Source organism: Mustelus asterias, chromosome 23, assembly GCF_964213995.1.
Source record: "Mustelus asterias chromosome 23, sMusAst1.hap1.1, whole genome shotgun sequence".
NCBI lineage: Eukaryota > Metazoa > Chordata > Chondrichthyes > Carcharhiniformes > Triakidae > Mustelus > Mustelus asterias.
The window spans coordinates 48,564,407-48,581,522 of NC_135823.1; the positions used below are offsets into that span (position 1 = coordinate 48,564,407).

Genomic DNA, 17,116 nt, shown 5'->3' on the forward strand with positions numbered 1-17,116 from the left:
AAATATAACAGAAATTCCTTGAGATCTGAATCAATGGAAGACAAAAACTGCAACCACTAGCATCCAAGTCTGGAACCTGTCTCATTAGTCTCCTCGCATTCACCTAAAATCAGATTTAACATATTCACCTATGCAAAGTACAGAATCCAGTTTCTCCCCCTCTAGATGCTGCACACTTGCAGAGTTTTCCAGCACTGTTTTTTGTTTCAGATTTCTGCATCCGCAGTATTTTGCTATGGAAATCAGTATGTCTGCAGCATCAGGTTGCAGCTTCCAGTGTAACAGGACACCAGGTCTGCTGCTGGGGTTGCACTTTGTCAGGGTTTAAACATACCTTCTGTGGAGCTCAAATTAATTGAGCGCACGCAGTTTTTTCCTAAAATAAATATTTGCAGAGAACAGATAGATGACACACAAAAAGAGAAATTAAAAATAACGTGAAACAGTGGCAAATTGTTTAAGGTAAAGGAACTGGGGAATGAGGAACAATGCACATTAAACAATCAATGAATGCAAACCACTTTTCAAAAACCAAAACTGCTACAGGAGTTGAGCTGTCCAGTAGGGAGAAGAGGAAGAAACAAATACACAGTTGCTGCAGTACTTTATACATGTTACAATAATGCAGATTTTATTTTGACAGATCTTAACTGTAGTCTAAATGAATGGGGATCTTGTAGCTTTTTAAAAGAAAAAAAAACAAGTTTGCAAGGATCCCACAGAAGGCAAGTACTGTGTACCCCTCCTATGTGTACACAGTAACATTGCTACATAAAATTAAACACAAAACAGAAATACATACTTAAAGCAAAAACCAAAAAAAAATTCCAAACACACACCAACTGTCTGCAGTTGATGTGCCCAGTCTTAGGGCGCAAGGTTTTAACCTTGAGTACTTAATTGATTCTGTGCAATTCATAAACATATACATCGACACCTGCATGCAGGCAGCTCAGATTAACCTTCAAAGAATACAAGAATATTTCAGCAAATCCAACGAAGGCAGTAAAGGGCTGTCAGCAACCATCACTCTATATCCTTGTATACATAAATTACACAGTTGGTGAAAGTAGATTGAGGCTGCATAGAAATCAAGTTTCCAAAACTTTACACACCAGATAAAAACTTCAGCAATCCAGAATTTAATTTTCTGTTTTCTTAAAAAAAAAACTCCAAAATAAAACTGACGACTCACTGAAAACTGCATGAAGGGGCAGCACGCCAGTAGGCACTAGTTCTCCCATCACGGATGCAGGTCTCTGGTCATTACTCTCCCCTTTCTCCTGGGTACTCTGACTGACAGGAGGAAGGGAGGTGTTGGTGTGTGAGGGGCAGGGTACAGGAAAGGGATTAGCGAATGGGCAATCAGCAGAAGTCAGTGGTTAAAGCACAATCCCAAAGTTCGGTCTTCACTGGTTTCCATTTTAAAACACCTTTTAACAATTAAGTGCTTTCAATTCTGGAAAATGGAATTTTGGAGCCTTACAGTTTTAATAAGACTCACCAAGACCTTTAATAAGGGACGTTTGACAGGGGAAGACCTAAACACTTTTTCCCTTTTGTTTTTAAAAACACCTCTTTAAATAAGTACAAACCTGTTTTCTGTTGCACACAGTTTATTTAACAATATGGTATATAAGTAAGAAATGAGTTTAACCAGTTTATACAGTGATTGAGAGTTTTGTTTCCTTATTTATAGTAATTATATAACTTGCATGATTTACACTATAATTGCTTTCTTCTCATTTCAAGTTTCACAGAGAATAAAGGAGGAAAGGAAAGGATATTTCTTCTATTAAAATCAGCACAATCTATCAGTGATCATCCTAGTTTCACTAAAACCAGTTTATCATGAAACAAAGCAACAATTTCTACATCTGCAAGACAAAGTTTGGCATTTGCCAGTACATGTGTGCAATGGTCTATTCCTATCTATACAAATTTAATACTTGAAACGCCCGCACAGACTTCACTATAGAAAAACCTTCCCAGAACACGTCAGAAAATTATTGGTATACATTATATGTTGCATTTTTCAGGATTTTTTTTTCCTGGTTTTTAAACACAAAAATGCTGAAAGTCTGAAAAATACAAAATAAAAAATATGAATAATATAACGAACTTGCTCTTTTTCCATTTAAAAAAATTAGGCAATGAGTCATTAGCAACAAAAGCAAACAGGAAACAAAAAAAGGAGAAAAAACAAAACACAACCAGAATGTGCAACCAGTCTGAACAAAAAATATATTCTTTGTGTTTTAACAGCAAGTCATCCCGCAATGTCTAAGGAAGTTGCAGTTCCTTCTAGGGATTGATCATCCCCAGACAGCTGAAATTTTCAGTACAAAAAGTCTCAGGAAAAATTGCTCCCAAATGCTACAAGTTTTCTTCCACAAATTTTTCTAGTGTGTCACATGTAATAGTGGAGCTCGATAGGCTGGAGGTGTCAGCACCCAGTCCTAATTCGCCAGTGGCGCTATGTATAGCACTAATGCCAGGATTAGTCAGTTGTGGAAGCATCGCACTCTGTTCCGGGGTACTAAAGTGTCCCTGATCCATGGGGTTAGGCTGGGGCGCTGCTAGTCCTGGGTGTGGGGAACCGGTCTGGGGAGAGACATGGTGGGGAGAAGGTTGTGGCTGTATTCTTGGTGATGGGCTGGAATGTGGAGGCTGGGACTGGGGTCGTGGTGAGGGTACTGGCTGTGGAGACCGCACCTGGTTGCTGAGGGAAGTGGCAATCTGTTGGCTCTGAAGGTGAGATGACTGCGGCTGTCCTGAGAGCATGTGCTGCTGGGGGCTCATTGGGTTGGGCTGGCCTGGTGAGCCCATTTGCTGCTTCATCTGCTGTTGCTGCTGCAGAATCCGTTGCTGTAGCGTCTGTTGGATGGTTGGAGTCCCGTCAGCTCCCATCCCTGGCTGACTCAGCTGGTTTATCTGCCCCATCTGGGTGATTTGTCCCATAGGCCCACCTTGCATGGGCATGTGCTGCTGCATGCGTTGCTGTGGCATGGTTTGTGGGTAAGCTGGTCCTGGTGGTTGCTGGAACTGGGTGTGACCTGCCATTCCTCCAGCCATGCCAGTGCCCTGCTGCTGCTGCTGCTGTTGTTGATGTTGTATGAGCTGGCGCCTGATCAACAGCTCCCTGTACTGTGGGTTAATAGTTGCCAAATTAGGGTTGTGTCCAGGATTCATCATGTTCATGGTTTGACCCTGGGTATTCATGCTGCCCAAGCCTTGCTGCTGTGGAGATAAGGTAGGCCGCTGGGCACCTGCCTGCATGGGGTTCAGATTCTGCAGTGGATTCTGCATGCTTGCTTGAGCATGCATGCCCGCTTGTTGCATTCTGGTCTGGGGTTGAGGTTGCATGCCAGGTTGAGGTTGCATGCCAGGTTGATTAGCCTGGTACTTAGCTGTTCGTTGTTTTATGAATGCTGCCATAAGTTGTGGGTTGGACTTTAAAATATTAAGCACCTGTTGCTGCTGCTGCGGAGAACTGGGTGATTTCAGTGTTCGTAAGAGGTCCTGGAGAGCATTTGGGGGGATGTTGCTCCGTGGAGGTTGCTGGGCTCCTGGCATCCTCTGCCCTGCTGATGTCTGTGGAGATGTCATCTGCATGCCGCTCCTTGGCATACCAGCTTGCAGAGGCTGGGACTGTGATAGTGCTGTTCCTTGTGGCCACATCACCTGACCCATTGGAGGCCGAGCAACCTTCATACCGACGGCCGGCATCTGGTTGACGGGCCCAATCTGCTGCCCAATCATGTTTTGCCGTGCCATCCCTAGACCATTGTTCATGTTTGCCATTTGGTAAAGCTGCTGTTGTTGCTGGGCCTCCAGCTCAATCTGCCTGGCAACTTCCAATGCCGCGGCCGGTGGGGGTTGAGCAGGAGGGGCTTGGGGAAGTGGTGCAACCTGGTTTGTGGGTTTTCCTTGTGAGACAGTGGTGGGAGGTTGAGTCCTTGGTGGATTGGTGAAGCCACTCGGCAAGCTGTTGGATGGCGGGGTCTGAGGCGGGGGCTGAGGCTGTGGGGTCTGTGGGGTGCTGGGCTGCTGTTGTCCAGTGGGTGTAACAGGCGCGGTTGAGGTAGGAGAAGGCAAACTTTGCTGAGGCACATTTCCGCGCTGCATGGTGGCCATCCTTCTGCGGAGCATCTGCGCTTGCTGCAGCCGGTGCTGCAGCTGCTGTTGACGCAGCTTGTGTTTTATGTTGAGGCAGAATGGCACAGGGCATTTGTTCTCTTGGCAGTGTTTTGCGTGATAACAGCAGAGGGCTATGAGTTGCTTGCAGACAGGGCAGCCTCCATTGGTTTTGCGTTTGCAGCCCTTGGTGTGCTGGACAACTCGCTTCATCTTCTGGCAGGACGGCAACGAGCAGTTGGCATTGCGGCACTGGCATGCATGGACCAAAGACTGGATACAGCGCTGGATGCTGAGACGACGAGACTCTTGCGGGCTCTTGGAAAGTGGATCTGGTTGATTACTGCTCTCATCATCTAGCCCCAAGCCCCATTTAACCATTTTGTGCTCATGGCCTTTAATGTTGTGGCAGTTCACACACAGATCGTAGTCCTGGATAAGAGGAAGAAGAATTAAAAGTGAGAACCATTGAACTTTGTAACAAAACAGCTGAAAATGCACTAGTAGCCGAAAGGAGGATGTATTTCACAACTATTTATTGTGGCACAAGTATAAACATGAACATGTTTGTCTTACTATGCATCAATTTAACTTCATAGCATTTATAATTTTGATGTGGAGAAGAATGAAATTCAAAACAGATTAGCCCGAGTAGAAAAGAACTTAATTAAAAACTGAGTGAGAGAGAGAAGAGGTAGTTTCTGGCATTTATTCTTTCTTCCCAGGTGCTCACTTCTGTTGGGTTATCGACTCAGGAAGCTTTTTAGTACCTCACTCTAATGGGCATTCTCCACATATGAACTTGGGCAGTAAGCATTAGCAGGCTAAATTAACCTGGAGAGGATGTTATTGCGAAGCTCCCTTCCATTCGCTGACACACTTTACCCTACATGGTGATTTTTTTCCCCCTCCCATTCCCATTGATTCTGCAGTTGTCTGTGGGGAGTGATCTTTGTAATAAAAACAGAAAATGCTGGCAAAACTCAGCAGGTCTGACAGCATCTGTGGAGAGAAAAACAAGGTGAACTCTTCAGTCCAAATGACTCTTCAGAACGCAAAGCATTTTCTGTTTTTATTTCAGAATTCCAGCATCCGCAGCATTTTGCTTTCATGTGAGTGACCCTTGTGGTACTGGGTTAGCTGATCTCAAACGGGCACAAACTAGTGATTTCTGTACTTTGACTTCACCAACTGAAACTGGTTAATGCTCTTTCTTTTTCCAAGAGTTCTTGAATAACACAAGTGGTTCATTTACATGGATCACTCAAATTGAAACACTTTGTTAACAGAGGAATGACAGGAGCAAGCCAATCCTACCTCACAGACTGTGCAGTGCCACCGTGTTTCTACGTGGTGCTTGCACTCATTGCACGTGTAGACAAATCGGTCCTGGCCTTGATTGTGCAACTCCACCAGCATGCACATGGTGGACCACTTCGCACGGCGCAATGAAGAAAACTCTAAATGCTTATCCCTGGCCAGCGTCAGGAAAGCATCACGGCCGTCCATCAAATCACAGCTCAGTAAGGAGTCAGGGTCCACAACAGAAGGCAAGGTGTTCACCACTGGTCCAGCATGGAAGTGGATCACAAAAAATACCTGAAAAAGTAATGCTATTAGAAGGGAAGATTGGAGAAATTGATGCATTTCTTTAATAATAACGTTAACTTGAAAATTCACGTTAAAGATAAATATAACTGAACCAGTAACATGAAAATTTGTCCACAATTGTTTCACAAAAATGGAATAACTCCACATCTAATATCTCATCTCCTATGGTTCAATGAGTCATCACATCCCATTTGCAATTACAAATTGAGGATGAAGTGAACTTAAGTAATTCATTTTCCTTGAGAACAAAGTTGAGCTGACCTAGTGCTTAGAGAGAGTATGAGCCCAAGTTAGATCCTGATGGCCATCTTGGGTCTTGGTTCACCGAGGAGACAGAGTGAGAATACAAAAAACAGTACAGCACAGGAACAGGCCCTTCAGCCCCCCCAAGTCTGTGCCGACACAGATGCCTCTCTAATATTTTCTTGCCTCTACGTGGTTCATATCCCTCTATCCTCTGCCTATTCATGTATCCATCCAGATGCCTCTTGACCGTCGTTATAGAATCTGCTTCCACCACCACCATCTGCTTTCATCACCCTCTGTGTGAAAAACTTGTCCTAACACCTCTTTTAAACTTGCCCCCTTTCGCTTTCAACCTACTCCCGAGTAATTGACCCTTCGACCCTGGGAAAAAGACTCCGACTATCCACTTTATGCAAGCCTGTCATAATCTTGTAAACGTCTATCAGGTCCCCCCTCATCCTCTGACACTCCAATGAAAACAATCCAAGTTTGTTCAACCTTTCTTCATAGTCCATAGCTTCCAAACCAGGCAACATCCTGGTAAATTTTTTCTGCACCCTTTCCAATGAATCAACATTCTTCTGGTAGTGTGGCGACCAGAACTGTACACAATACTCCAAATGTGACCTAACCAAAATTTTATACAGCTGCAACATGATTTTCCAACTCATATACTCAACGCTCCGACCGATGAAGGCCAGCATGCCATACGCCTTCTTGACCACCTTGTCCATCTGAGTTGCCACCTTCAGGGAACTGTGGATCTGCACACCTAGATTCCTCTGTATGCTAATATTTCTAAGGGCTCTACCATTTACTGTATACTTTCTTTCTGCAGTAGACCTTCCAAACTGCATCACCTCACTTTTGTCCCGGGTTAAATTCCATCTGTTATCTTTTGGCCCAGATCTCCAGCCAATTTATATCCTGTTGTATCCTCTGACAATCCTCCTCACTATCCCTTACTCCCACAATTTTTGTATCATCTGCAAATTTACTAATCAGACCACTTACATTTTCCTCCAAATTATTTACATGTATTACAAACAACAGAGGCCCTAGCACGGATCCTTGTGGAACACTGCTAGTCACAGATCTCCAGTTAGAAAAGTACTCTTCTACTGCTACTCTCTGCTTTCTATGCCCAAGCCAGTTTTCTATCCATTTTACCAGCTCACCTCGAATCCCATACGAGTTCACCTTCTGTATCAGCCTGCCATGAGGAACCTTATCAAAGGCCATGTATACAATATCCACTGAAGGGAAGACACACCCTCCCTTTCACAAAACCATGCTGCCTATCGTTAATAAGCCTATTCTCTTCCAGATGCGAGTATATTCTGTCCCCAAGAATCTTCTCTAATAATTTCCCCACCACTGATGTCAGGCTCACAGGGCTGTAATTTCCCGGATTGTCTCTTCTGCCCTTCTTAAACAGAGGAACAATGTTAGCTACTCTCCAATCCTCTGATACCTCACCCGTGGCTAAAGAGGATACAATGACTTTGGCCAAGGCCTCAGCAATTTCTTCCCTTGCCTCTCTCAGTATTCTGGGATAGACCCTATATGGCCCTGGGGACTTGTCCACCTTAAATGTTTTGCAAAACCTCTAAACCTCCTCCCTTTTTATCTCAACATGTCCTAGAATGTCAACATCCTCCTTTCTACATTCGTCATCCACCATATCCTCCTTTGTGAATACTGATGCAAAGTACTCGTTAAGGACCTCACCTACCTCATCTGGCTCCACCCACACATTCCCTCCACTGTCCTTGAGTGGACCTACTCTTTCCTCAACTACCCTCTTCCTCCACATACAAGCATAAAAAGCATTGGGATTCTCCTTAATCCTGCCTGCCAGGGACATATCATGGCCCCTTTTTGCCCTCCTAAGTCTCTGCTAGCTTTGTATTCCTCAACAGCCTTATCTGTTTTCACTTCCCTGAAATTTATGTATGCCTCCTTCTTTTTCAATCTCTCTTACCATCCAGGGTTCCCGAATCTTGCCATATTTATCCTTCATTTTCACAGGGACATACTTGTCCTGAATTGAGGATATGGGGAACTGGGTGTTAGCCTTATTTATAGGTGTCCGTTTTCCACCAGAGTTCTCCCAATATAGTCCATCCCAAATAACAGAGTACAAGGCTTAAATTTAAAAAACCCTAGGAAAACAGCAACCAAATTTGTCAAGAGGTAAGAGAGCTCAAATGATCAAAACCAGGCCCAAAATAGTTCCCTGCACTATCTTACCTTAGCATTGCCAGTTGTATCCACAAACAATATCTGAATTAACGAGTGAATCACCTTATAACTCTTAACTTAAGTTTCAAACTTGGTCTCGAAGGAGTAACAATGAAGCAGTACTTTTTCTTGGCTGTTATGTGCTCTGACCCTCTCCCCAGTCTGCTTTGATCAGGTGGTGGAAATGGTGCAACCTACAAAGTTCTCCAGACTATTTTTGGCAAAATAAGGTTAACATGGGAGGAGGTTGAGCCTTCTCACTTCCACCCTGCCAGTTATTTTTTCTCTGTGTCGTTGTCCTCGTCTCTTCTTCTCATGCACACACACTTCAAACTAGAAAATTTGCTACCTAATATAGTCAGGATACAACAATAAAGAGACTGAAACTAAGGATGCCCAATGTTTGAAAACCCTGTTACTTGGTAATGCTCTGCTGACCTGTAGCATCAAACAAAACAGCTATAATTCTATAGGTATAAAAGACCAATTAATATCTCAATGCATTATATGACTTAGAAAGATTATTCTGGAATCTGAAATTTATTTATTTTTGTTCTCCCCTTTCCATCTCACTAGTTTTCCCAATCTTTTCAGTTGATGCTGACTTCTTGCCAAGCTATAGTTTTATGGATGTATTTTGTTGCATCTCTTGAGGGCATTATTTATTTTTGAGCATTGCTCATGAGCATTGTAGGTTGTTTGGCCTCCAGGGTTGGTTTTCACCCGAGCCTGATCCTGGCCTTAACCAATACTCACGCGTGCACACCTGCAGCGGAGTCTGCTGCCTCATCATCAAGACACTGAATCCTCACTGACTTGTCTCCTCCTTCAACCAAAGGGATGCTAGCTTTTAAAAAAAAATACTAATTGAAAAAATATCTAACAGTAACTATTCACAAAAGATCATCATATTGGAAACAAACAAGTGGTGCTCAGGTAGGTTGAATTCAAAACGGTCTTCAGTACCTCTTTATGCTTTTCCATGGTGGCATAGAGCTTCTGTGACAAGTCATTAGCTACATTCGGCATTCCAGGCTTTTTCTTGTTGGCTCGGCTAATGCTGCTTTTATTCTTATTTGTTTTCTTGTTGTTCTTTTTCTTTGCATTTTTGCTGTCTCCTTTCTTTCCCTGGAATAGGTATGAAACGGTATTTAAACAACTTTAGATGTCTAATACTGAACAGTATTCACCATGATTGCCTTCTAAAGGTTATTTTTAGAGAACGCAATTGACACAAGATTTCCTTAAGGCTTTATTTCCATCGCATAAATATACATGCCAGGTACTTGTGCTTGAAGTCTGGTTAACTGCAGACTCTCTTGTCACAGTAAATAGAGCTAAGAACATAAGAAAAGGGAGCAAGAGCAGACCATATGGCCCATCAAGTCATGGCTGACTCACAGCCAAACTACCTCAACTCCATTTTTTTTCAAGAGTCTCTCTCAGCCTTGAATATAGTCAATACACAATCAATTGAGGTAGAGAATTCCAAAGATTCATAATATTATCTGTAAAAAGATTCTCCTCATCTCAATCCTAAATAATCCTAGAAAGTCAGGGAAAACAATCTTTAATTTAAAGTTTATTTCATTAGTGTCACCAGTAGGCTTATATTAACACTGCAATGAAGTTACAGTAAAAACCGTCTAGTCGCCACACTCTGGCGCCTGTTCAGGTACGCTGAGGGAGAATTTAGCATGGCCGATGCATCTAATCAGCACGTTTTTGGACTGTGGGAGGAAACCGGAGCACCTGGGGGAAACCCACGCAGATACGGGGAGGACATGCAGACTCCGCACAGGCAGTGACCCAAGCCAGGAATCAAATCTGGGTCCCTGGCGCTGAGAGACAGCAATGCTAACCACTGTGCCACCGTGCCATCCCGCCCAGTATCTATCCTGTAAAGCTCCTTCAGAATCTTGTATGTTTCAATGAGACCAGTTCTCATTCTTCTAAACTCCAGAGTTTATAAACCCAATTTACTTGGTCTCTCTTCATAGGTCAACATAGGACAATCCCAGGAATCAATCTAGTCAACCTTTGCTGTATTTTCTTAAATGTGGAAACCAAAACTGCTGATAGTACTCCAGGTGTGATCTTGCAAAAGCCCTATACAATTGTAGAAAGTCACTGACTCGTATTCCAGCCCCCTTTCAATAAAGGCCAGCATGCCTTCTGCATTTTTAATTGCTTGCTGAAACTGTATGCTAACTTTCTGCAACCCTGATACAAGTACACCCAAGCTTCTTTAAACATCAACATTTAAAAGTGTCATGCCTTTTAACAAATATTCTGCTTTTCTGTTCCTATTACCAAAGTCAAAAACCTCAGACATGCTGACATTAGTGTGTCACCATTTTGCCCAGTCGCTTAACTGGTATACAAAGTAAAGTTTATTTATTAGTCACAAATAGGGCTTACATTAGCACGGCAATGAAGTTACTGAGAAATTCCCCTAGTCGCCACACTCAGGCACCTGTTCGGGTCAATGCACCTAACCAGCACATCTTTCAGACTGTGGGAACAAACTGGAGCACCCAGAGGAAACCCACACAGACACATGGAGAAGGTGCAAACTCCACACAGACAGTAACCCAAGCTGGGAATCTCTTTACAGTCTTGTGTGTATATCTCTTTACAGTCTTCTGTGTCATCCTCATTGCTTTTATTCCCATTTAGTTTTGTATCATCTGCAAATTGGATACATTACTATTGACTTCATCTAAGTCATTAATATAGATTTTAAATAACCGAGGCCCCTGCACTGACCATGAAGGCACTCCACTAGTTACAGCCTGCCAGTTTGAAAATGCCCACTTATCCCTGTCCATTAACCAACCCTCCTATCCTTGTTCATAAAGTACCCCCAGTTGTGCCCCAGAGAGAATGGTGGTCTAGTGTAGAACCATTTGTGAGGTCTTGGTGAACGAGATTTAAAGGCTCCTAGAAATATAAAATTACAGAATGGTTACGGCAAACAGTGGCCTCCTTCTATGTGTAACCATGGCAATGATTTTATAATTCAATGAGCCCCTTGCATCTGCTGAACCAAAACCTCACAAATGGTTCGACACTCGCTCAGCATTCTCAACAAAAAAAAAGCATTCTCAACTTGGACACAACAGGGATTTTGTTTTACAAACAAGGAAGAAAAATACTGCACGGCCTGAGGGTCTTTCACGGGTTCTGGATCTCCAGACCTAGATACTACAACGCACAGCTAAACACTTAGTTATCCTGTAACAAGATAACCGAATCCGTGTAATCAAGGATCCCCTAATGGCAATACAAGCATGACAATCAGACAAATCATTGTTCAGGATTTCATAGTTTGTATAAACACTGACTCTGAAGCAAGATATGCAAAGTATGTTGAACATACTTCAACAATAGAACTGTATTCTCTTTGTGCCAGCTGTAATATTGCACTTCAAACATATTTTGCACTTGATCCAACTGACTAGGATCTAAATTCACATTAGACCAGTACCAAAACAGATTAAAATCTGAGTCACAACTTTAAATGGCCACCAGATTTCTGAATTGCAATCATAACCAAGGTATTGAGCCTCTACGTTGATTCCGTGTGAAGACTGAATTTTAAACTCCACACGAGGGTGGCACAGTGGTTAGCACTGCTGCCTCACAGCACCAGGGCCCTGGGGTTCGATACCAGCCTTGGGTGACTGTGTGTGTGTGTGTGTGGAGCATGCACAATCTCCTCATGTCTGCATATGTTCCTCCAGGTGCTACGGTTTCCTCCCACAATCCAAAGGTGTGTAGGTTAGGTGAATCAGCCATGCCAAATTGCCTCTTGATGTCCCATGAAGTGTAGGTTAGATGAATTAGCCATGTTAAATGTGTGGGGTTATAGGATAGGGCAGGGAATGGGCCTGGGTAAGATGCTCTGTTGGAAAGTCGGTGCAGACTTGACGGGCCAAATGGCCTCTTCTACACTGTAGGGATTCCATGATCACAGATTCTATATTTGTTAAATGTAATGAAAAAAAATCATAGAATCCCTACAGTACAGATGGAGGCCATTCGGCCCATCAAATGTGCACTGACCACAATCCCACCCAGGCCCTATTCCTGTAACCCCACATATTTACCCTGCTAATTTACCCTGACACTAGGATCAATTTAGCATGGCCAATCAACCTAACCCGCACATCTTTGGACTGTGGGAGGAAACCAGAACACCCGGAGGAAACCCATGCAGACACAGGGATCATTTTGCAAAATCAAGATTGGATCATGTAAGGTGCAAAACTTGAAATGAGTGCTCCCACTCCTCCTCATAAGAAAGTTGATTTCCTCACAATTGAATTTGAACAACAAGAACAAGGAAAAGTGCTACTTGATCTCAAGTCAACTTATCTCAACATAAAGTTGGGCTTGTTTCCAAAATGCAAAACATGAGGTGGTCAGGCAGGCATCAACTGCAGATTGGTGAGGTCACTCATTGGTTCCCAGCTTTTATGTGAAGACCGAAAGCAAACTTGATTGTAGAATCATAGAATGCTTATAAAATAGAAAGAGGCCATTTGGTCCATCATGTCAGTGTCCGCTCTCTGTGGAAGCAACTCACCTAGTCCTTGCCTTTTTCCTGCAAATATTTTTGTCCATAGTTATTCAATTCTCTCTTGAAAGCCAGGAATGGATTTGCCTCCACCACACTCTCAGGCAGTGCATTCCAGATCCTAACCACTCACTGTGGAAATAAAGTTTTGCACAGAAACATAGAGGAGGAGTAGGCCATTCAGCCCTTCGAGCCTGCTCCGCCATTCAATCCTTGATTTCAATGCCATATTGCTGCTTTCTCCCTATACCCCTTGATGCCACTAAATTTAAAAAGAAATCATACTTTTTATTAATATATTCAATGACTTGACCTTCACAGCCTTCTGTGGTGGAGAATTCTACATGCCCACTACCTTTCGAGTGAAGAAATTTTTCCTCATCTCAGTCCTAAATGGTATCCTGAGACTGTGCCTCCTAGTTCTAGATTCCCCAAACAGGGAAACACCTTCCCTGCAACTAGTCAGTCCAGCCCTGTTAGAATTGTATGCACTTCAATCAGATCTCCTCTCATTCTTCTAAACTCTTGTGAATATAGGCTCAGTCGAACCAATCTCTCCTCAAAGGACAGTCCCACCAATCCCGGTAACAGCCTTATGAACCTCTGCTGCACTCACTCTACGGCAAGTATATCCTTTCTTAGGGAGACCAAAACTGCAAGCAACACTCATATTGACATTGATTTTTGTGCCAAATACCCTTAATTGGTGCCCTGTGCTTCTTGAGCCTTCACCAGCAGGTACAGCTTCTCCCTACCTACGCTGTTTAGACCCTATGGTTTTGAGCACCTATCTCAAATCTCCTCTTAATCTTAAATAAAAATAGAAAATGCTGGATAAACTCAGCAGGTCTGGCAGCACCTGTGGAGAGAGAAACAGAGTTAACGTTTTGAGTCCGTATGACTCTTTTTAATCTTCTTCAGCTTCTTCAATCTATTTAAAGTAACAATGATTCATAAAATCCTGAGGACAGTCTCCTCACTAAACTCACTTCAGGGGCTTCACTGGGTATGCTGTTCTCTTCCCTCTTCCGTTCCTCTTCTTCTTGCTCCAACTCTTTTATGCTTTCTTCCAGGACATTCGGCCAAAAGTCACCCTCAAAATAAGGCAACTCATTTGCACTGGTCAACCGGTCCTCTGTTGCCTGTTTGAAGATATCCTGCCCGCAAAGCAAAAAGAAATAAGCATCAAATAACGTGTGATTTCTTGGACAGTAAACAGGACCGCATGAAGCAAAAGAGCCTTTGCTTAAGCTTGTACAAGTGTGGAAAGATGGTAAGAGGTGCCAGAGAATTGAACAGTATGTTATTTCAAAGAGCAGAAACATGTTACTATCCACAACCAAATACATACCAATTATTAAAGAGGGACTGATTGCCTGAAATCTAATTATCATTGCTTTTTAAGAAGTAGCGTCATCTCTGAATATGTGAAGCTTCCCCTGTATTTAAGATAATTTCGTCCAGTTTTTGATAAATTGCAGAAAGTTTCATGTTTCAATCAGAGTAATTTGCTGAACTAACAAGCATTTGTATGAGTCAGAGTCGTACAGCGCAGAAAAGGCCCTTCAGTCCATTTGAGTCTGCATTGCCAATAACTATTAAAGTTGTGCTAATCTCATTTTCCAGCACTTGGTCCATATCCTTGGATGTTATGATATTTCAAGTGCTCATCCAAATACATTTTAAAGGTTGTAAGTTTTCTGACATCCACAACCTTCCCAGGCGTTGCATTCCAGATTCTCACCACCCTCAGTGAAAAAATCTATTTTCAAATCCCCTCTGAATCTCCTGCCTGTCACATAAGAACTAGGAGCAGGAGTAGGCCATCTGGCCTCTCAAGTCTGCCATTCAATAAGATCATGGCTGATCTTTCCATGGACTCAGCTCCACTTAGCCACCCGCTCACCATAACCCTTAATTCCTTTACTGTTCAAAAATTTATTTGTCCTTGCTTTAAAAACATTCAATCAGGTCACCCTAAAACTATGTCTCCTCACAACTGACCCTCAACCAAGGGGAACAGCTGCTTCCTGTCCACCAGTCTATACCACTCATAATCTGAAACAACTCAATCATGTCCCCCCTCACCCTTCTCTGCTCTAAAGAAAACAATCCAAGCCTATCCAGTCTCTCCTTGTAGCTCAAATGTTCAATCCCAAGCAACATCCTAGTGAATCTCCTCTGTACCCACTCTCGTGCAATCACATCCTTGCTAAATTGAGGTGGCCAGAGCTGCACACAGTACTCTAGCTGTGGCCTAACCAGCGCCTGTACAGCTCCAACATAACCTCCCGCTGCCTCGGCAAAGCAGCCAGCATAATTAAGGACCCCACGCACCCCAGACATTCTCTCTTCCACCTTCTTCCATCAGGAAAAAGATAGAAAAGTCTGAGGTCATGTACCAACCGACTCAAGAACAGCTTCTTCCCTGCTGCCATCAGACTTTTGAATGGACCTACCTCGCATTAAGTTGATCTTTCGCTACACCCTAGCTATGACTGTAACACTATATTCTGCACTCTCTCCTTTCCTTCTCTATGAATGGTATGCTTCGTCTGTATAGTATGCAAGAAACAATGCATTTCACTGTATACTAATACATGTGACAATAATAAAATAAAATCAAAACCTTGCTCTTATACTTTTATCAGTCATGGCATAGATTAAGTGTCCCATATACTTTCTTAACTATCCTATTCACCTGCTCTGGCTGCCTTCAAGGATCTGTGAATAAGTGCCTCAAGATCCATTTGTTCCTCTGAACTTCCTACTGTCCTGGCATTCATTAAATACCCCCATGCCCTGTTACTTCTTCCAAAGTGCATCACCTCGCACTAACCAGGGTTAAATGCTATATATCGCTGCTCTGCCCATCTGATCAACCCATCTATATCTTACTGAAACCGACGACCTTCTTCTTCACTATTAACCACCCTACCAATCTTGGTGTCATCTGCAAACTTACTTATCATTCCTCCCATATTCTCATCTATATCATACATGTAAAAAAACAATAAGGGACCCAGCACTGATCCTTGTGCTACGCCAACCTCTAGTCACTCAAACAGCCTTCTACCACCACCCTTTGTGTCCTATTACTAAGCCAGTTTCGGATTCATCTCACCAAATTTCCTGGAATCCCATGTACTTCAACCTTCTCAATCAGTTTCCCAGGAGCTCTGACACATGCAAGGTGGGACTGCGTCAAAGGCTTTGCTAAAATCCATATAAACTACATCAACTGCATTTCCCTTATCCACACTCTCGATCACTTTTTCAAAAAATTCGATCAAATTTGTTAGGCACGACCTCCCTCTGACAAAGCCATGCTAACTATCCTTAATTAACACATGCCTTTCCAAGTAGGGATTAATTCTCTCCTTCAGAATTTTCTTCAATAGTTTCCTACCATTGACATAAGACTCACTGGTCTGTAATTCACTGGTTCATCTCTACCACCGTTCTTGAAAAGTGCAACCACATTTCCCAAACTGGAGATCTCTGGCACTTCCCGTGGCCAGAAAGGATTAAAAATGTCAGAGCACCTGAAATTTCCTGCCTCATCTCCCAGAGCAGCCTGGGATGCAATGCATCCAGGCCTGGGGATCTGTCCATTTTTAAGCCCAGCAAAGCATCCAATACCTCCTCACTTCTGATGTCAAACTGCTCAAGGTCCTCACAGTCCCTTTTCCTGAATTCTGTACTTGCGCCTACCTTATGAAGTATTCATTTAACATCCTTCCAATGTTCTGCGGATTCACACACAGATTGCCCCTTCGGTCTCAAATGGTTCCTACTCTTCTCTGGTTAACCTCTTCCCCTTAATGTATTTATAGAATATCTTGGGATTCTCCCCAATTTAGTTCACCAGTCCTTTCTCATGCCTCCTTTTTGCTCTTCTAATTGCTCAACTTCCCTCTTGCATTTGGTATATTCCTACAGGGCTGCAGTTGAATTGCTCCCTTTGGACTGGTTAAAAGCCTTTGTCTTCTTCCTTATCCAGTTCTAGATTGTCCTAGACATCCAGGGTTCCCTGAACTTATTGCTCCTACATTTCCCCCTATAGGGAACATGTTGGACCTGTACTCTCCCCATTTCCTTTTTGAATGCCCCCCCAACTGCTCCGCTATAGATTTTCCCACAAGGAACTGTTCTCAGTCAACTTTGACCAGATCCTCCTTTATTTTAATCAAATCTGTCTTCCCCCAGTTCAAAGCCATCTTTTGCAGAACGTCTTTCTCCTTGTCCATAACAAACTTGAACCGTACATACTGTGCTTTGGTCGCTATCACTAAA

The 17,116-nt window shown here is 43.0% G+C and overlaps 1 protein-coding gene across 7 annotated transcripts in view; it reads right to left on the reverse strand.

The window, feature by feature from the left end:
- Positions 1 to 426: 426 nt before the first annotated feature.
- The window catches only part of crebbpb (CREB binding lysine acetyltransferase b), a 153,755-nt gene continuing 137,065 nt past the window's right edge, over positions 427 to 17,116 (reverse strand). For 5 of the 7 annotated variants that reach the window (XM_078240494.1, XM_078240493.1, XM_078240491.1 and 2 more), the window contains 4 exons: positions 13,810 to 13,977; positions 9,205 to 9,366; positions 5,455 to 5,736; positions 427 to 4,569 (listed from right to left, as the gene is read on the reverse strand). In XM_078240494.1, coding sequence (XP_078096620.1) covers positions 2,377 to 4,569; positions 5,455 to 5,736; positions 9,205 to 9,366; positions 13,810 to 13,977 — 2,805 coding nt within the window. In that variant the 3' untranslated portion in view covers positions 427 to 2,376. Of the gene's footprint in view, positions 4,570 to 5,454; positions 5,737 to 8,992; positions 9,086 to 9,204; positions 9,367 to 12,829; positions 13,680 to 13,809; positions 13,978 to 17,116 lie in introns of those variants that run through there. The other 2 variants (XM_078240495.1, XR_013500682.1) reach the window with 2 other exon arrangements.